At 35.4% G+C, this 22,195-nt stretch overlaps 2 protein-coding genes across 2 annotated transcripts; one reads left to right on the top strand and one right to left on the bottom strand.

Moving 5' to 3' along the window:
- Positions 1-280: 280 nt before the first annotated feature.
- LOC144575588 (zinc-ribbon domain protein) lies at positions 281-953 on the bottom strand. The gene has a single exon (XM_078325784.1). The coding sequence runs from the start codon at positions 887-889 to the stop codon at positions 557-559; it is 333 nt and encodes a 110-aa protein (XP_078181910.1). The 5' UTR covers positions 890-953; the 3' UTR covers positions 281-556.
- Positions 954-3,908: 2,955 nt separating this feature from the next.
- On the top strand, positions 3,909-6,070 carry LOC144575732 (BTB/POZ domain-containing protein). Its single transcript, XM_078325970.1, has 3 exons — positions 3,909-4,132; positions 4,286-4,587; positions 4,996-6,070. Exons 2-3 carry the CDS (start codon positions 4,287-4,289, stop codon positions 5,919-5,921), a joined length of 1,227 nt encoding a protein of 408 aa, XP_078182096.1. The 5' UTR covers positions 3,909-4,132; position 4,286; the 3' UTR covers positions 5,922-6,070.
- The last annotated feature ends 16,125 nt before the right edge of the window (positions 6,071-22,195 follow it).

The following is a 22,195-nucleotide window of genomic DNA, read 5'->3' as shown; positions in this document are numbered from 1 at the left end:
TAATTTCAAACTTTAGAGGGGGAAATACGTAATTTTGAAGTTTTTGAGGGGTATACGTGAAATTCCCCCTTATTTATTTATCATAGGGATATATCAACGTCTCATAAAACTTTCTTTAAATCTAACAACATTACTCTTCTATTCCAGAACTGGTACCTGTTTTATATACAACTGTACAAGTACTAAATATTCCTTGGTTGAGTGTGATTTACAATTCCAATACAAAATGTCAAATGTTTTTCTGTGCCACAAGAGAATTGTAATAGATTGTACTCTATCATTTGTATTGTATTTTTTTTTTTTGGTTTCTGTTTGTATTGTATCAAAAACGAAAAACCTCTTTGAAAAATGTTATTCTGTGCCACAAGAGAGGAACTTGCACCTTTACAAATTACAAGTACAGCTATCAAATAAAAAGAGAACATAAGATTTGTTCATTGTTCTAATCTAACCACCCTCTCTAAACAAGAAAAACAGAAGCACCAAAAGCAACGGTCAAGTTGATGACAGTAGGGCCCCACAGCCTCGCCGTCTTCCCTTCGCACCAAATCTCCTTTTACAGAGACGAGCCGCAGTATGGGCAGAATCGGAATTTCGGATCGACTCCTCTCGCACAAGCGTGGCACGTGGCATCCCTGGGGAAGTCCAACGCCTCTCGCTCCTCTCCTCCACTGATAGGCAGAGAATGAGGGAAGAGGAAAGAACAATCGCGACAGTAGAACATGGGGTCTTTGGATTGCCATCGCCAGACTGGAACGAAGAAAAGCTTGAGAACCTTCTGCACTTCCACGAGGTCTGCGTCGCCGCCGCATCGGAGGCACCGCCCCGCCGCCTCCTTCAGAACCCTTCCAGCGGCGGGTTCAACTCCTCCGACAAAGAAGAAGAACATTATGCGCTGATTTAGTGTCTGCAATCTGTTGTAAGCGAAGATTGATCGCGATGTATTTCCTTTGTGATCTGTTGTAGGCAAACATATGGGCTGATTTATAAATGGGCGTAAAGTAAATGGATATTTCTAGAGAAGCTCGGTTCCTCTGTAATTGTCTAGAAACAATTCGCCAATTCGGATCTCGACCATTAAGCTTTTAATCTATCTAGTAACAAAAAGAAAAAGAGTAGTTAAAAATTCAAGTTTCATTGATAATAAATGAGCTCAACAATATTAGTGAGAGGAGGTTCCGATATACTCCATTTTACGTGCCTGCATCGTGTATTTGTGTCTTTATTTTTAAAAATTTAGTAATATAAAATTTTAAACTTAAGTGTTAGAATAAAACAGGTATTTGTGTCTTTATTTCTAAAATTTTTAAGTGTTAGTGATAGGGCCTAAGCCTTGGACCCCAAAAACAAGGCCACAAGTATAACAAGTGTAAGTTAAAAGCTGAAGCATAAGCTAAGGCCCATATAAACGCAGGTTGGCCCACAAGGAACATCTGAGGCCACATGGTCCTCTAGTCTCGAGATGGCCCGGCCCAACTCGAGGTCACTCGCAAGGAGTGATCTCTATGACAGGCTCCGTACTGTCTGTCTCGCCAAACAGAACTATCAGGCCCCCAGGTCAGTGCACTACGCGATAGCCGAGCCCCGATCTATATAAGGCCCACTTCTGGGCCTAAGAAGGGGTTCACATTTTTACACATGAAAGGTATCACAGGTAAGAGCCCAAATACCTTACACCCGAACTGCGTGTCCAGCTCGAGAGTCGCGTCCAGCTACCTCGAGGGCTAACACGTATCATCCACCGTGGGGCTAGCTCCTTTCTGAGCTATGACTACTAGTAGGTGCACAGGACAGACCGTAATAGCTCCCCCATAGGGATGTTCGAGACACGGAAACCGTCGTCCAACAACTCGAGCCGGACATGCGACTACCTGACACCGTGCCCCAGCCGCACGAGTCTGCCCGGATCGTGCTTATCACTTCCATTAGCTCGAGACCAGGCTTCCCGTCCGGAATGACCCCGTCTGGGAACATTAATATTCCCCCCGCAAGACACCCGCCAGGGGGAGTATCGGTTCCAATTGCTAATCTAGATCCCAGACCTGTGGGAACCTCGGGAGCCACTAACCCATCCTTTCTAATTCATCCTAGACCGATTGGGCCAGTTCCACCTGCAAATCGGCCCCAACAAATTGTTTGCGCTATTCGCGTAACTAGCGTAATTTGTATTAATTTAATGTAATTTAGCATAATTAGCATTATTTGTGCTAATTTTGCTAATTTAATGTAATTTAGCGTAATTAGCGGAATTTGCGCTAATTTGCCCTAGTTGCACTAATTTTCGCTAATTTGAGCTAGTTTGTACTAATTGGCAGTAGTTTGCATACTTGAATTTAATTGAGGGTGGGTTGCAATTCAGGGCCAACAAGGCTTAACAGCGCTCGTCACCTATCCATTGAAAACCAATAAGTAGTCAAATTATTTGTAGAAGGACGAATTGCATTCATACAAATTCACCAAATTATCGTCTCACTAAAACGAGTGAATACAACCAAACTGAGAATATTACCTCGATGAAACTTGATCCGGAGGAAAAACCAGACTGAGCTCCAAAACCAGAATCGGAGGCAAGTTTGCGATAATTGGCATAAGTTTGAGCTAGTTTGCGCCATTTAGCGCCAATGGAGCACCAAATATTGAATGATCTTGTGTATGTTCGATACAACTTGAGATTGCATCAAAGGTATGAAAGATATTACAAGTAAAATTAAATTAAATAGAAGTTATTGAACTGTAGGATATCATTTTGTGGGAAAAACTATGATCCAATTAGCTTTGAAGATTTTGCTGATAATGGCAAGTGGATTTTGGAGGATGATCCGCCATTGTTGACGGCTGATGAAATTAAGGAATTTCGCAAACAAATGGTAGGACTCAGGATACAGACTAATGAAAACAATGGTAAAATTTTTATGACCCAGTTTGAATTATGAACTTCAATGTAAGTTATTTTTAAAATCTTACTACATTATTACTTGCACTTCTCATTTTGTAGATGAAATTTTGAATCTAGATGAATTTGATTCTGATGATGAGATTCAAGATCCATGCATAAACAACACATAAAGAGTCCAAGAGCAAGGAACTCAAAGTGTCGAGACTAGAGAAACCATAGGAGAGAACCTAGGACATGTAGATCCTAACAATGATATCTATCAGGGTGTTTCAATTACTGAGTGGCATTTTACCTAGTTATTTACAATGTAGATCTACATTTTAGCATTTTAAATTTGTTGTTGATTAATTTTCTTAGAAATATTAAACTTTTATTTTGTGTTATGAGGCTACTTCAAACTTGTGAGGCTAGTGACATATTATATGTCAACTATCAGCTATATCAGATAATCAGAATATTGAACTTCTATTATGCTGTTGAGCTTCTATTTACTTTCTCTTGACATTTTTTTTTGTTAGAGCTTTTATTTAACCATACATGTTCTCATTATTTCTTGTTAGAAGATGTAAAAGTATATAATCAGTTTGGCACTCAGATAATAAGTTATGTATATTTTAAAAAATCAATAATTAAACCGGTTGAACCACCAGTCCAACCAGTAAACAATTGAACCGGAGCTTTAGCGGTTCGATGTTCGGTCTGATTCTGATAACATTGGTTTGAGATTAGGGCTGTTATAGGGGACAGTATTATTGGACTTTGAGATTCGTGCCAAGTTAAAAAGAACGATCCAGATCTAGTAATCGTAAAAGATTCCCGATAACGGGTATTGGAGAGGATATGAATTCATCATCGCTATGCTCTACTGTACTGTTCATCTACGATATTCTCTGCCGTACCCTCTCTGACAGGCGGGTCCAATTTTTAGTATCTCCGAGTCCTCACTTCTCTGGAACTTTCAAGTTTCAACACCTCTATTCCCTTTTTCCTGTCGCGGAACCTCCGGAAATTTGTTCACTGATTGTATTTGTATCAAAAAAGGAACCGGACTCGTCCAGTCTTTCTCCGTAGGTGGGAGCTAGGAGCCGTCAGTGACAGTGAAGAAGCGCTTGCCAGAGTCAAAGCCCAAAAGTGGGAAAAAGAAAGCCTGCTCTCCATTAATTCCACTTCCAGAATCCAGATTGAGATAGCTAAGCTAAGCTACAGCTGCTAGTAAATTTGGTTCCACAGTTAAGGGTAAGGGTATAAATTAATGGCTCGTACCAATTGCTTAATCACACAACTGACCATAAATAATTTAATCTAGCCAGATTATTCTGTAAATTGTAACTCTTCTTCTTCTTCTTCTTTTTTGTTTTCTCTTTTCTCTTTTGTTATCTTCCAACAAAGTATGAAAATGAAACCAGATTTGGGTCAAATCGGGGACCTTACCACCAGTGATGTTGTTGTAAGGGTGCGTACCAATGAAGGTCATGACTACCGTCTCTATTGCCACTCTCACCTGCTTTCAGATAACAGTGATTACTTTCGCAAAAGGCTGTCTAATGACTGGCCCACCTGTCAGATCCTTGATGCACGCTACTGTGTTGACGTCCAGTGTACCTACTCGCAATTCAACTCTTATGTCAATGTCATTCGCCTGATTTATAAACCACAGCCCTGTCACTGGTACGGAGTCAGAGGCACTTTAGGTACGTACTGATTCATAGTGTTCTCTACAGAGTCTACTGCATGTATACCAATTCTGTCCCGGAACACTCCTGTTATGGTGCTACCAATTCTATACAAGTGTATATATGTTCCATACAGTATCAACTTCATCCATGGTATAATTAGAAGAACGAGACTTAATTCTATAATTTAGCCGTGCAATAATCCAAGTATTGACTACTGATACTGCTAAATTGCTGAAACTGTGCCATGAGAATATCCAATTTCTCAATGCAATAGCTTTTTAATTTTCTTTTTGTCCCATCTATTTTCTCATCAGCTATTACTAGGAAGTAGGAATTATTAGCACTGTCATGGTACAAGTCATTTTATTTTGTTACTACTATCACTTGACCTAACTGCCATTTTGGTATTAAACCCTACAACAGGTATCCTTCTTGCCGCTGTCCATCTAGGGTTACACAAAATTGCCTTATGCTGTACTGACTATCTTGAATCAGCACCATGGGACGAGACGGATGAAGAGGAAATTCTCAGATATGTCCCTCCTCTAGGGACAAAGTACGAGCGGATCCTCTCTAGGCTCCGACCCGTTAACCTGCCACCTGTCACAGAGATCTTTCTCTCAGCTTTCCGTTTTGCCACATCTGCACCTAATAAACTGAAAATCGAGGCCAAGAAAAGTTACCAAGAACAAATCGAGTATTTATTAACTGAAGATGACGATTCTCCTTTGATTTCAGTAACTAATAATGATGTTTTGAAATGCGAGGTGAAAAATTGTGTGATTGAATTGATGAAATATTTTGGGAATTTAGTCATGGCAGGGGTAAGTTTTGAAACTGACCAAGAATGTAGTGTTGTAGTTTCTGATATTTTGTGGGTTTGTCAGATTTTGACAAAATTGGATATGATGAGAGTGATTGTTCCAATTTGGGTAGATTTATCCTCAAAGATGGAAAAATTGGTAGATACATTTGTTGGGGAGGAATTTGAGATGAGGTTAAAAGTGATTGAGATAACAAATAAGGTGCTAGAATCAATCAATTTTGGAAATGTTATTCTACCACCTGAGAAACGGTTTGATTTGGTCAAAATTTGGATTCCAATTTTGCAAAGAACAAAAGGTTGGATGGAGGATGAGAAAAAGACTGAAAATTTTGATGGCGAAATTTTTCAAACTTTGGAATTGGGTCTTGTTTCGGTTATTTTGACGTTACCATCGGAGTGGCAAGCAGAGATTCTGTCAAAATGGTTTGCTTCAGAAAATGTGCAGTATCCTGATTTACTTGAAGTTTTTGAAGTTTGGTGTTATAGAGCTAAATCTGCAAAAAGAAGGTTTAGTTTGATTTAAGGGGAGATGAGATCATTTTGTTTATTATGTGTTTGTATTTTCCTTTTGGGTCTTTGAATCTACAAATAGAGAAGAGAGAAAAGAGAAAGAAAAGGGGTTGAATTAGGCTTCTTCTTAGTTTTATATTCGATTCAAATGATAGACCCGACATTATAACGGGGTAGGAGTGGTTTCAATTTACCTATCGGATTCAAATTCAAACCCGACCCAATACTCTTATAAATACCCGTAGCAATTCTAATATATATTTTTCTTTTGGTAAATTAATTAAGGCACCATATTACAATTCTGTGAAAAGTAATATATCGAATACAAAATGAACCAGAAGTAACGATCCGTTCAACAACTTGATCAAGGCACCATGTTATTAATTCAATTTAGAGTTGTTATTTTAATTTTATTATCGTGTCACATTATTTGTTATGATCAACGATATATTTTTGTAATTTAGAACAGTGTTTTCAATTTTTATTATTATAAAAAAATTAGTGCAGATATAATTTTTAAGAAAAAGTATTCACCAAATTTTTGAATGCCTAAAAATTTAGGAATGTCTAAAAGTTCAGATAAACAGAAAAAAAAAAACTCTTATCATAAAAATAAAAAAATAAGAATTACAAACTCAACCATCCATCCATAATTCTCAATGTAATCTTTTTTTACGATGAATGTAAAATAGAAGCTTAAAAATCTAACCAGAAAGAAATTATCTATATTAGAATTTAGAAGTACCGTACATATTCACAAGTCGCTAACCTTAAAAAAAATACCGTACATACTAGTAAAAATTGAAGATTTAGTGTATACATCATAGTTATATAAAAAGAACGTAAGAGCGGGCGATACTTACAAAATCACTGTTTAAAAACATTAATTTGTACTTATCTTGAGAAATAGTAAAATATTTCTAAAAAAATATAAAATCTGGTCATTAAGCACATTTTAATGTGATTCGTTGAGCAATTTGAATTTTTTTTTGGACTTTAAAATCATAAATAAATAAGTGGGACATGATTAAAGCATGAAATGCCCTCCTCTTTTACAAATATGCTTTGTACGATATCTAGAAAACTATTTCAACAAAATCTATACGTTATTTTTGTCTGAGAGGGTGTGGACTGTGGAGTGTTTCCATTGCGAATGCATATCCCTACATTAATTCAAAAGAATCTTTTGAGTTAATACATCTCAACTATCCAATTTGTTTTAAAATTCGTGCAAATTATATCTGTACTAATATTAAAGGATCTCCTATGTTATAGACAAAAACCGAATTGACTCCGCTTAAAATCAAATGGTTGAGATTCATTAACTCAAAAGGTTTCTTTTGAGTTAATGCAGAAGATACACATTCTTCCATTGCAGCTTGAAAACTCGAGGGGTAGGTGGTTGGTTGCTGGTACGGGTGGTACTGGTACACGCAGGGGCGGATTCAGGAATTTGTTCAGGGGTAGGCACAAAATACTAATAAGAGTACAAAATATTTTTTAACTATATAATCTCATGAGCTAAAGTACAAAATGCTAACAAAATTATAAAATAAAAAGTAAGAGTGTTTTTACATATAAAAAACAACAAAAATAGTAATACCTAGCTAGTCAAATCAAGTCGATGACAATGGATAAAGATTGCCTTTACGGTTCTTCATATGTTGATATCTTTGCATAATTCTTTCATTCTCAACATCCTTGAACAAATCCCTCTCAATATAAGTAACTAAACAATCATTCAACCATTTATCTCCCATACTATTTCTTGAGTTGTTTTTTCACCAAATTCATTGCCGAAAATATTCTTTCAACAGTAGCGGTAGCCACCGGCAATATCAATGTTAATTTCACTAATTTGTAAACCAAGGGATAAACAATGTGTTTTTTATTTTCCACAAGTTTTTGAGAAAGTTCAACTAATCCCCTTACCTCCAAAAAATCACTATTATTTTGCAAATCCAAATGGTAATTCTCCAATTTATTTTCTAGAGTATCGAGCTCCCATTAGTTGAAATCCGAGGGATAAAATTGAGCAAGTTTAAGCAACTTGTTTTTGTTAAATAAAGAAAAAGAATCATTTTGGTCTAAACATGACATACATATAAGAAGTTCGGTAGTTATTTCCGTGAATCTATCATTAAGCTCTTGTAATTGCATATCAATAACCGTATTAAATATTTCAACATGATAGTAATGCAAATTATTAAATCCCATTGGTCGACGCCGTGATATACCGAGACGGATACCCTCCATGTCCAGAATTTCAATATTGTGTTTCCCACAAAATGCACACACTTCTTGGAATAACAATCCCCATTCATTATCCCTCATTTTTTGCAACTGAGATTTAGTGACACTCACCAAACACATAGCATTAACCACATCTTGGTTTCTAATTTGCAAGGCTTGCGATAAATCATTGGTGATGCCTAATAACTTTCTCATAAGATGACAATTGAATACAAAATCAAAAGATTGCATCGTTTCCAATAATCCAATTGCATCTCCTCGATGTTCATCCCTTATCCCCTCCAATTCTACTTCCTCAATTACATCTATCGTGGTCGAAAATAATTTAATTAAATTATTTAAAGTTTTGTAATGAGAACCCCATCGAGTATCACATGGACGTGCAAGACCCATTTATTGGTTCAAACCTTTTCCGGTTACAATCTCATCATTTGAAAGAGCTTCCACAATTTTCTCCAATTGCTTCTCACGTAATTGATCACGCTTTTTACAAGATGCACAAACAACATTGAGAATAGTAGAAATCATTTGAAATAAACGCCAAACCTTATTATGTTTCTTAGTCACCGCAACAAGAGTTAGTTGAAGTTGATGTGCGAAGCAATGCACATAGTATGCGGACCCGTTTTCCCGCATAATCAATGTTTTGAGACCATTGAACTCCCCTCGCATATTACTAGCTCCATCATACCCTTGGCCACGTAATCTAGAAAAGGTTAGACCATACTTAGCAAATAAATGAAAGATATGTGTTTTAAAAGTTATCATTTTTTGTAATGATTTATGTATTATTCATGATTTTGAATATTATTATTATATATTCATGTTCCTTGAGATTAATATGTTATATTTTAGAAGTGTTCAAGAAGATGCACTTGGTCTTGAACCATATAACTCTTAAAAATGAGAAACATATAATCCTAAAAATATGTTCACAATCGTGGTAATTAAAAATGAACATTAATTACCGAGGAAGATTGTCATGTAGATTAAAGTACATTGAAGTTCTATAAATGTTGATAAAGGATTATCATTTAATTACATGAATATATAAAATGTGTATTTTATATATTGAACATGACCTAAATGAATGGAACATTATATGGATTGTGTTTTGTGTCATTAATGTTTCCATTGTGTCTTTAGAATCTTAGATATGAGATGTGTAGGTTTTTCACATGAGAAGCATATAATGTGATTACTATTTAAATACTATCTTATGATAGGAATAAAATAGCAGTTTGTTGTGTACAACTTGTGCGGGAGAAATCTATATGTTAATATTATCATTGTCCCTCAATTTGAGTTATGATATTACTGGGCCCCTTGGTAAAGTGGAATTATATCGCATGCAATATAACTGATGTAGTTATAATTATAATTCACTTGAGAGACCAAGAAAATGAATATAATGCAAAAATGACACGATCCTATTTTGCATATTATTCATAATATCATGTGACAAGGATAGACACAAAATTAGTGGATTGAGTAAATGATTACTATGTCGTTTGGATAACTATAATGTAATGATAGAACCTCTTATAGTCAATAATATAAAGATTTATATTATTGCCAAGATGACATAGATCCTCTATACGGTCACACCAACTGAAGAGAAACAACAAGTATTTTACATTTCATAATGATGTATAAGATAAAATACACGTGATGAAATGCTAAAATAAAATGTCATAATATGACATGCTTAGACCATAAATAAATTTATGAAGTTATGCAAATATTATTTGGTATAATGTTTGAATACATTATAAGAATAATATAAATATTGTATAATAGAATAATATGAATAATATTATTTGTTCATAAATTAATTTATTGAACCAACCATAAGATGAGATTAAAGAAAGCATGAGATGGCTAAACAAGGCTAGTGGCGTTTGTGTAATTGATTCAAACCTTACACAAAGGGTTGCCCTAACCCTTGCCTATTTAAGAGGGCTCATTTGAGAGAAAAATAAGCTAATTTTCTGCCTATAACACTTGCCAAAATCAGCCCCTTTGAGCAGCCACGTTTTTCCTTTCTCCTTGACCGAAAGTTGAGAAACTTGCTCTCTCATCTTCTCTTGTTAGGTTTAGCCACCAAGAAATCAAATAGTTTGTTGATTTAAAGATCAAGAGGTGGTTGTATCTAAGCCTTGAACTCCACATCCATCTATCTAAGAGGTGTGGTAGTTCGTTGTTTAGGTTCAAGGTGAACCAAGAGGTGCTTCCAAGAGAACGGTGATTTCAAGAGATCTAGAAGGGAAATCGACTTCCCTTTAACAAGAGATTTGACAATCTCTTTATGTATAAATTATTATCCCCTCTTGTATAAGAAATGAATAAATTTATTTATTTTTATTTAGTACACATTAGGTGCTTAATGAAACTATTAAGAAGTTTCTTGTTTGCTATTGTCATATAAATAACGTCATTTGTGTATTGAGCCAAGTGGTGATAGGAAATTTTTTTAATTCTCACCACATAGGCATACACATGAAATCCTTACAATAAACTCTCAAGTGCCACTTTCAATTGGAGGGATGTAGTATTGGGAACATGAACAATACCTAGAAACCGTTCAACAACATAACCTCTTTTGTTCACAAATCGAATCACAACTGCCATTTGTTCTTTGACTGAGACATCTCTTGACTCATCAACCAAAACAGAGAACCATTCATCTCCAAGCTCTACAATTACCTCCTTAATTGTCTCCTCTGCACAAGCATTCACTATATCCTTTTGGATTGAGGGTGCAATCAACTTTAGATTTTGTGGAGCTTTGTTCAAAATCACCTTATCTATTTCTTTATTATGATCTCCTAAAAATCTCATAAACTCTAGAAAATTTCCTGGATTGTTAGAGTTTTCGGACTCGTCATGCCCGCGAAATGCCAAACCTTGCCTCAAAAGAAGTCGAATTGTATCTACAGTGGCATTTAGTTGTACTCGATAATCCATATCTTCTTTAACACTATGTCTATCTAACACAGTTTGAATGCTTTGGTTTTGGTTCATCAAATTCATACACATCCTATATGCTTGATTGTGCAAACTATTTGAATCACCGACATGTTCGTCAAACCCTTTCTTTGATTTCCAATTTCTATAACCCTCTCCAACAAAAATAGTCATTCCACCTGAACCAACATAATTCGGTCTAAATAGATAACAACAAAGGCAAAATGCCGCATCTTTTTCGACACTATATTCCAACCAAGTGTTGTACTAATTAAACCAATCTTTGTTAAATCTTCTCGTTTTACCACCTATATCTCTTTAGGGAAAATTATGGTTGTAAGGTTGAATTGGTTTTCTTATTAGATAATAGCGACGTATACGATCTTGCTCATTTGGGTTGTATTGAGATATAGGTAACCTTAAACCAGGATCGGAAGGAGGTTCTTGTTGGGCACTATTAGACTCGATTTGTCTTGGTTCTTGTGAAGTTGAACCAATTGGAACTTTAGGTATCTTCTTATGAAACTTGTCCATTTTAATATCCTAAAATGTAGAATTTAATATCATTAGGTCAAGCAATTCAAGCAACCCCTCAAGCAAAACAAGTAATTCACAATTCAAACACCAAACCATATATAATTCACAATTCAATTCAAGCACAATTCAAGACCTTCAATATTTTAATACTCAATTCAAGCACAATTCAAGATCTTCAATGAATTTTCTACATTATTTATGATAGAAATAAATTCAATTGATCAATTCAAATCAGAAATTGAGATCTTATGAAAAAATACGAAAGAGGTGGAGTCTGGAGACTGGAGTAGAAGGCGTGCTGGGGCCTGGGGGTGAAGAGGGCGGAGAGGTGGACAGGGCGGAGGCGCGTGAAGAGGGTAGAGGCACAGAACAGAACTGCAGAGGCGCGTGCGTGCTGGCCGAGTTTCTCTCAGATAGTTCAAGGTCTTTGTATATTCGCGTGAACAGACGGTCTTTGTTTTTTTTGCTCTCTGTCTCGAAACAGAAGCAAATAAGAATAGAAATCTTATTTTTTGACCTATGTTGTGTACAAAATGCCAAGGGGATCAGACCAAATAAATATTAATTTGATATAGGTAAAGTTTGCATGGGCTGCCGAAGTCTTAATTTTGTTTTTATCTGTTTCATTTCTCTGGCGAACAAAACAACGGAGCGAAGCGGGCCTTGCTATTTAAATCTTCCTGGGCCCAGGGATAGGCACAATAATAATTCAAGGGTAGGCACTTGGGCTATTCTATACTGGGTCAAAAAAAAAAATTTGAAATCCAGGGGTAGGCAAGTGCCTACCCCTGGGCCTTTATGGATCCGCCACTAGGTACACGAATCTTGATTGCTTTGCATGACTAGCTTTAAAACACGATAATTGCGGCTTATCTTTTTTTTTTTAACCGGTGTTAGTATGTTAGGTCTTATGTTCTCTTTTGTTTGAAGGATCAATGGAGACAATGGGTTCGTAATTTTGACAACATTTAAAAATTATTTTATAATTTTAAGAACTCAGTGTACTATATTCGATGCATATCATATATATAAAAAATGATTAAATATTTAATTTAAGTTAGTCTTTCATCAAATGAGTTAAAATTTATATTTATTCATGAAATTTAATATTTTGGTAGAATATCAAATTAAAGTTTAATGTATGAAATTTGATATCGAATTGATTTATAAAATTTAGAACATACCTAACAATTTTTTCTCAAAAGTAATTAAAAAATATTATTGCGTATTATTTAAAAAAAAAGGAAATTTCATAATCCCCTCAAAAACATCAAAGTTACATACCTCCCTCTCTAAATCATGATATCACATCTACTCATTTAAATAAAAAAAAACTCACAAATTTATCAAATTTATTGCATTTTTCATAAAACTCATTTTACTCTTTATTAAAAATAAAAATACACGGTATGTGCAAAAAAAAATGTTTGATCATTTAATTAGTTGGTTATTAAAGACAAATAGTTAATTTATCTATCGTTATCATGCATAGTAGCATTTATCTACCAGCCGATTAGAAGACCATATATTTATCTTAAACATGCTATATATATATATATATATATATATATATATATATATATATATATATTGTTGTACCCTAGAAAGTTGCCAATTTAAATAAATGGAAATTGGCACCAATTTAAATGCTTGAAGAATGCTAAATGTGCATAAAATCTTCCCAAGATGAAGGGAAATGACGTATTAAAGTTCATGGTAATATTCTACATTGAAAACCATGAATTTTGATATTTTATACAGATTCTAACTCCAAATGGTTAAAGAGTTATGAATTTTCAAAGGAAATGCTGACATGGCAGCTCCTGATTGGTGCCACATGGCACAGGGTACCCCTAGCATTAAACCTGGCTTCTCTGGGTGCAATATGGGGTATACCAAGCCTAAACCTAACCCCTGGGACCCATTGTCAGCCTCACATGGCTATTTTCGCTGAAACTCGGATATGGGTGAACTCAGTGCATGAAGAATGAACTCCATACACCAAGCTGACAGCGGAATGGTGCACCATGCGCCCAGACCAGCCAAAATGAGCAAGGGAGCGCTGAGTTTAAACTCAGCGCCTTTGAACCCTTCATTTTGAGTGCGCTAAGAGCACCATACACCATAACACTGCCCCCTTGTGCGGCCTACAATGCGCCGAGCTTATACAGAGGGAAAAGGAAATGAAAGAGAGAGAAGGCACAGGCCAGTGAGGCCGACATGCGGGCCCCTTTCTCTGACATCTTCTCCTTCCCTCCTCTCGCGGCCTGAGCTGATTTTTGAGCTCTAAATTCGCCTAAATTAAGAAGGGATTGAAGCAAAGCTTATATAAGATTGAAAGAGCTACCTTCCCTCTTCTCTCTGCCCAAACCTCAAGGATTGTCTCTCTCTCACAAGCTTCAATTTGAACCGAGAAGAGAAAAAGGGTGAAGTTGTGAACTTGAGCCAGAGATGCAATCAAGCTTTGAAACTCAACAGGGATGCCAACTAAGCATAGACGACACTACCTGGGTGCTCAATTTGAGGTTCAATGGACTTAGAAAGGTGAATTGAACAAAGAATGCCAGCTCAGCTTCTGCCATGGCTGAGAGCATCAAATTGGTTATGTAGATGATAAATTGGACCTTAGTACATGATAAGGGAGGCAACACGATGCTCTCTGTCACTCTTACATACTATAAAGCTCAATAATCGAGAAAGGACCATGTTAAGCATTGAAATGGCTCGGGTCTAACACAACAAAGCTGATGCAGCTGTTAACACCTTTCCTGGTCCCCTGGACACATGGCAAATAGGCCTAAGGTCATGACAAAATAGGAGAATATACTCCTGGAGGCTGAGAGCACGCATTCCCTCATACCTCATCCATATGGCAGTAAATCAAGGGCTATTGATGCCCAGAGCTGTTGTTAATGCAATATAAGGGCTCAAATGCATCCAACACACTCAAATGACATGGCAAAGTATAATTGGGTGATCCCCTGCCTTGATGGCATTCAAATAAACATAAATCAACCAGAGGCATTTGATCAAGCACCTCTGGCCAAGATGAGACCACCTCAGCCCTACCAAATCCTGAGCTGAGCTCTTAGCCTATAAAAGGGCACCCCAAATGAAGTTCAAGACACCCACAGCTAGAGAGAAAACACACACATTGAGCTCTGAGCATACAACTACACATTACACACACATTTACACACATACAAGTGGTGCACACACACACCATAAGCTTCCTCTGTGAGTACAAGTCTAATTCATAGGTAATTAGGGCTTGGATGCAATGTAAAGTCCCTAGGGACCTTGTTTGTACATTATTTTCATTAATAAAGCTTTATTTCTAGTCATTTGATCTTCTTTTCTTATAGCACTTGCTTCTTTTCTGTTCTGATGCAATGATCTTCTTTAAAAATACTTAAATAATGTATTTAAACATTAAAAACATAAAATGTATTGTTTTGACACAAACCTTTCATAAAAAGTTATATTTTTGTACACTTTTCTCTATTTTCTTTCATTTTCTTCTTCTCTGCCTCCCTTGATTCTTTTTGTAAATTAATTAGAGGTAAAGATGAGTGTAGTGAGCCACAGGCATCCTTGCTCATCTGACCCTTTGATCTCTTTACAAAAATAATCAAAATAAGGGAATAAAGTGACTTTGAATAAAAGATAAATACACAAGGGTTGTTTAAAGTGAGCCACAGGCATCCTTTGCAACTCTCAACCTAATGATCACTTGAGAAGGTCTAATTGCAAATAAAACTAGAGAAATAGTGAGGTTATGCTACCAAAAATGGCTAATTTCATTATTTTCAAGGGTTTATTTGCAAATAGTGAGAAACTGAGGTTCAAAGTATAAAAAGACAGCAATTGTATTGCCATATGTCATTTACATCTATGAATCCATGAAGTTTTGGTGATAATGCCTCTTGAAATCAATTGAGAAGGTATAAAAACATGGTTTTAAAACAATCAGGGACTTCCCTGCAAAATTACAAGTTCTGACATGTTAAAAGTACATTAAAATGATGATTTTATAAACTTTGAACCCTTTGATCTCTATTTTTCACTTTTTCTGGTATGAGAACAGTGGCTAAATGCCCTTGAAAACTTGTATTGGACCAAACCAGACCTTGAATGAACTTGTACCAGTCCCTGGTACCATGGAAAACCTAGCTTCAGCACTTAATTGCATTAGAAGCACAACTGGTACAGCATAAGCATCCAAAAAAACAGTAAAATGACCCCTGCTGATAAATCCGACAGCTCAGATCAGTACAAAAGTCAAAATGAAAATTGGACTTCACAGCTAGATAGAACACATAAAAACACACAAAATTGATATAAACTTCATCTCATTTGGACATTCCTATGAAAAGTTATGAGGTTTCAAAGTTCATCTTTTTAAAATGGAAATTATGTATTTAAAATGGTAAAATTACCATGAATACCCCTGAACTTGATCAAGCCATTTGACTGAGTAAGTGAGCTCAGAAAAATCCCAAATTTGGAACAAAAATCCCTAACATGTATATCTTTGAATCTGTGAAATAAAAACCACATGTCCTGTACAAGATTCAAGAAAAAATGATTTAGAAATATCAAAATATATATGTTCTTTATGCCAACTTGATCCAGATTCTGATCTAATGCAAACCAAAGCTCCCAAATTCTTCCAATACAATCTAAATGACATAAAAGGCATCTCTGAATGTCCAATTTGACTTGAAATCCATTGTACCTGCTATTGGTACCAATTCGGTACTGGAACCGAAGTGACAAAACCTAAATCATACCCAAAACCTATTTAAATGGGAAATTGATGCCTCTAGAGCCTTCTATAGTCTCATACGATCTTAAACAACCAATTGATTGAAAGGAATCGCAAAGAAATCGATAGAAATCGATCTGGGACTCAATCGGTACCGATTAGTACTGTAGATGCCTATTCCGCCGCCTCCGATGGTCGCCGACGGCCGACAATGGTACCAATAGACTCCTGACAGCCTCACGATCACAACCATGTCTTTGGCCGGCGCCGCCGTGGCCTAGATCGGCCGGAAGGAGTTCATCGGGGAAGAACCCTAGCTGAGAAACCCTTCTGCACGAATCTTGAAGCAATCTCTGTGATTAACGACCCATGTTCAAATTGATAAATCAAACAGCTCCTGACAGCATGGGACCCCTCTGTCAGTGGCTCAAGTGAATTAAAATGACATGGCACTAATCTCAAAGCCCAAATGGATCAATCTAAAGCCCTGTACATTAATTGATAGCCTAGTGCACATCTCAAAGGCCCAAAGCTCGAATCTTGAAGGCCCAACACCAATCTCAAAGCCCAGAAATGATTAAACAAACTTCTTTTACATATAAACCCCTCTGTTTATTTAAAATATGCAGAGAAGCCCCTATAAATTTACAAAGAGGCCCCTGTCAGAATAAAAACTTCTCAAACAAGCCCTTGAAGGCCCAAATTTCATTCCAGACCCTGTTAAAAGCCCAAATCACAGCCTCAGGTCCCTGAAAATTTACAAACAAGTCCCTGGAAGTATAAAATCCTCACAAATAAGTCCTTTTAAGTCCTTTTTGACCATAACTTTTTCATACTAACTCCAAATCAACTCAAATCAGTCCCAAATGAACCCAAATTCAATTTTCTATAATCTTAAATGATATTTGAACATATTCATGTCCCACAAATAATCTGAAATGACCAAAATGCCCCTCTCTCGACATATCTTTATAAATAAAAATATAAAAATGACATCCAAATGCTCTTTTCATATTAAAAACACATAAAATGATATTTCTCAATAACTTTCTCACATTTTAAACATATGAAATCCATGTCTTCATGCATACATCATGACAATCAATCAAAACATGCCTATAAATTGAATGAGAACCAACCACATGACCAAAACAAACTATACATGAGCCCTTTTAGCCCCGTTATTCAATTCAACCTAAATAGGCACAAATCCTGGAATGCACGAGGTCTTCAGATAGACCCGAAAGGTCTTTCTGATGTAATTAACGGCGGGGGCTTGCGCCCGTCGGGAGTAAAACGTCCCCACAATCGAAAATAATAAAATCTCCGACAACCGATCATGAACGTAAGTTCGTCACAAGGGGTGAACCAGGAGGAATGCAGGAAGCAAATTCCGAGTGAATCCCTTCCCCTGAGTTCGGTGACCTGCTCACATTCAAAGAAACAGAGCACTGAACCCAGCTGGGAATATTTCCACTCACCCACACTTAAGACATCCCGCACCGTTAGCTAACCTGACGCCATGCAACTTTCTGCGCCCTACATATATATATATATATATATATATATATATGAGTATAACTACGGTGTTCTTAAGCTCACCAAAGTGTTTGGTGAGCTTAACTCCAAAATCCATCAAATCGGTTTCAAATGATGAATCTGAATCGTTGAAATCCGCCTACCTTACGAGTGATGCGTCTACATGTGAAAATTTTAAACACTCGAATTAATTTAATATAAAGTCAAGCGGTCAAAAAATGTTCAAAAAATGAATGCACTAAAATTAATTTATTAACATTCTAATTTTGACCAATTGACTTTATACTAAATTAATTCGAATGTTTAAAATTTTCACATGTAGACGCATCACTCGTAAGGTAGGCGGGTTCCAACGGTTCGGATTCATTATTTGAAACCGATTTGATGGATTTTGGAGTTAAGCTCATCAAACACTTTGGTGAGCTTAAGAACACTGTAGTTCTACTATATATATATATATATATATTGTGGCTAATTTGCTACCGGAAGCACTTCGACCGAGGTGCTTCCAGGGCTATATTAGCATATGTGATGTTCAAACAACAAATCCAAACCGTTAGATGTTTAATCTATATTAAAATCTACTTGGACACCAAATTTTACATTTTTTGGAATTTTTTTACTATTTATTAAGATGGTTTGAAAGTCGCTGTTTTTATTAAAATTCTGCACCGTAAAAAACAACAACTTTCAAACCATCTTAATAAATAGTAAAACAATTCCAAAAATTATAAAATTTGGTCTCCAGGTAGATTTTAATATAGATTAAACATCTAACGGTTTGGATTTGTTGTTTGAACATCACATATGCTAATATAGCCCCGGAAGCACCTCGGTCGAAGTGCTTCCGGTAGCAAATTAGCCACACTCATATATATATATTTAGTATAGGGTAAAATAATACATTATAATTTAAAAGGACTTTTAATAGAAAAAAAATGATAATTAAGTAAATTTGTGATTTTTTGAAAAATTTTAAAATGATAAAAAAAAGATTATAGATTTTATTGAGGAAAATAACAAAACGGATTAGCACTGTTCTTTATCTCATTCAGACGCGCCCAAAAGTATACGTGAAATTCCAATTTTTTTATAAATATCCCAAATTAATAACAAATTTCGTAATTTACCCATTTAGTGGATCAAATTGCAAATGTACCCAATCCGGTTATTGGTTAACCGGATTTTTGCTATTTTTCCGGTTAGCGGGTGACCGGGATTATGGATTTTTCCGGTTAGTGGGTAACCGGACCTTTAGAATGTGTTTGGTTGATAGCTAACCGGTTATTTGTTCGGTTAACAGAGCACCCAGAGCACCGGAAAGTTTATATTTTTCCGTTTATTCGATAACCGGAAAGAAGTTCGGTTAACAGTGCACCGGAAATTAACTTCCGTTAAATAACCCCCCCTGAAGCCAAAGAGAAATGCAACCGCATACAAATCTCATAATTTACTCTGAAGAATCAGAGTCTCTCATCCAGAGAGGAACGAAATGAAGAAAAAAAGTAAGTTTTTTTTTATAATTAAGTTATTATTTTTTAAACTATTGATTTTTGAAATATAATTAAGATTTCTCCTCCAGTTCTTTGTATGCAAATTATGTCAAAATTTTAATAAATTTTTGCAATATAATTGTTTAGAATTTTTTGAAATATTGTTTAGAATTATTTGGAATATTTTTTAGAATGTTTAGAATTTATTTGTTTGGAATGTTTAGATTGTTTAGAATTTATTTGTTTGGAATGTTTAGAATTTATTTGTTTAGATTGTTTAGAATTTATTTGTTTGGAATGTTTAGAATTGATTTGTTTAGATTGTTTAGAATCAATTATAATCATCCATACAAAAATAAATCAGTAAACAAATATTACTTGCTCTATCAGTAAGTAAATAATTATGTTAATTATTTTATCTTTTAACTATCTATTTTTTTTTTGAAATTATGTTAATTATTATTTATTCTAATCGTTTTTGTAATCTGCTACAGATACGAAGCACACGATCACACTCAGACGGAGAGAAAGGAACACACTCAGGCAAAGATAAAGGAAGATAAAAAAAGAAAAAGGTCATTTTTTATAATTAATTTGTAATTATTTATGTTGTTATTTGTACCAATCAAAACTAAAAATAGGTTAATTACATATATTGTTTAGACTAAAAATAGTTTATTTTTTATTTTAATTTTAATTTGTAATATAATAAATTAGTTCATTTCAACTAGTTCAGGATATTGTCCAAATAATTTAGAATTTTTTCTAACATTCCAAAATGGTTTAGAATATTTTATAAAATTCAAAAATAGTTAAGGATATTGCAAAATGGTGCAGAATAAGTTAGGAATATTCAAAATGGGCTAGAATAATTTAGGAAATTGTAAAATAATATAGAATTATTTTCATAGGTCCGGACAATTTTTAATTACTTATATGTTGTTATTTTTTGACTTGCCAGACCAATTGAAACTAAAAATGGATAGAACTATTTGTGTCAAGATTTATATTGGAGGAGAAATCCAATACAATAATGATGGGGTATTTTACAGTACCCGAGCTAAATACTCATTACCGCTAACCGTGAACCACAACTTTGATTATCTTCGGAATGAGATTTATAAATTGGTTGGGTATAATGTTAGCCAAGCAAATATGGAAATCCAAGCCAGATTTAATATGTCTACCGACGGGGGATGTGACCATCAGTTAATACTTGTAATAAACCAACAATCTTTCGAAATGATTTTAGGAATTGTGTCGTCATTTTCACAAATGTTACCGATTCTGGAGTTATATGTAGAATTGGAACCGAACTACACCAATCAGATTCCTGAACCTTGATCCCGACCCAGTACCAGTCGGAATCCTGTGGATCCCGACCCAATACCAGTTAGATCCCGACCTAGTACCGGTCGGCACTCTGTGGATATACCAGTGAGACCCCGACCCAGTATCGGTAGCAACTCTGTGGATCTACCAGTTAGACCCCGACACAGTCGAAACTCTGTGGATCTACCAAGCACATCCCGACCATGTACCAGTCGGGTCCGTAGACAGGTACGTGATTATTTGCATGTCCGTAGACAGGAAAATCAACTCCATGCTTCTTTCATTTCCCTCAGGCCCCCGTTTTTTCATAAGTCCACTATGCTCATGCTCTTTGATTCCTAACAATTCGAAGAGCCGGCCTTTTGCATTCCTACCGTCTGTACTCCCCGTCACTGGGACCCCCGTAATGGGCAAACCCCACAAACAACTTACGTCCTCCAAAGTAACTGTAATTTATCAAATAAAAAATATAAATTTCTTCATTTTAATTATCAGTAAATTATCACGAAGAACAAATTCATTTAAATTAGTTTTGAAGTTAATACCAGTCATCTCTCCGAAGGGAAGATGAAAGGTATGTGTCTCAGGACGCCACCGCTCCACAAGTCCGTGTATCAGCGCCGCATCAATTTTTTTTTGAGGCATGACTGCAATCTGGTATAAACCCAATCGAATCAAGAATGGCGCGTATGCAGCGTGGTACGCGGTCTGGCAACGGTAGTGCTTCACGTTTATAACCTCTTTTTTCTACATTACCGAAAATAAAAATTAGAAATTAAAACAAGAATATATTTCTGAACAAGTAAAAAATAGAAATAACTAATTGGTTACCTCCTCAGAAGCTTGACACACTCTGTGACTGCTGTGCGGTATCCACAACAGATCACTAAAATTATCCCGCGCCATATCTATTTCATCTGCCATGCTACAAAATTTATTCAAACTTAATTCATTGTTTTCGAAATTTTTAAACTAATATAAACTGGTTTGGATGTTTCTAATTATTTCTAAACCAATTTAGATTACCTAGATCATTCTAAACCGTTTCGGAACCAATTTGTAATTTTCTAAACTATTTTACAATATTTTAAAATTTTCTAATTTATTCTATACCATTTTGGAACCTTTCTAAATTATTCTCGACTGTTTTGGAACTTTCTAAATTATTCAAGCACTATTTTAAAATTTTCTAAATTATTCTAAATTTTCTAAATTATTCTCGACATGCATTTTTGGCATATTACACCTGCATTTTTGTTATTTCCAAATAATTATTCAAACCAATTTGAAACTTTCTAAATCATTCTTAACCATTTTGAAACTTTTCTAAATTATCCGTTCAACACTTTACAATTTTCTAAATTATTCTACACTAGTTTGGAACTTCCTAAATTATTC

Source organism: Carex rostrata, chromosome 24, assembly GCF_964058835.1.
Source record: "Carex rostrata chromosome 24, lpCarRost1.2, whole genome shotgun sequence".
Classification (NCBI taxonomy): domain Eukaryota; kingdom Viridiplantae; phylum Streptophyta; class Magnoliopsida; order Poales; family Cyperaceae; genus Carex; species Carex rostrata.
The sequence above is the reverse complement of the archived record's forward strand: the minus strand, read 5'-3'. Positions and strand labels throughout refer to the sequence as shown.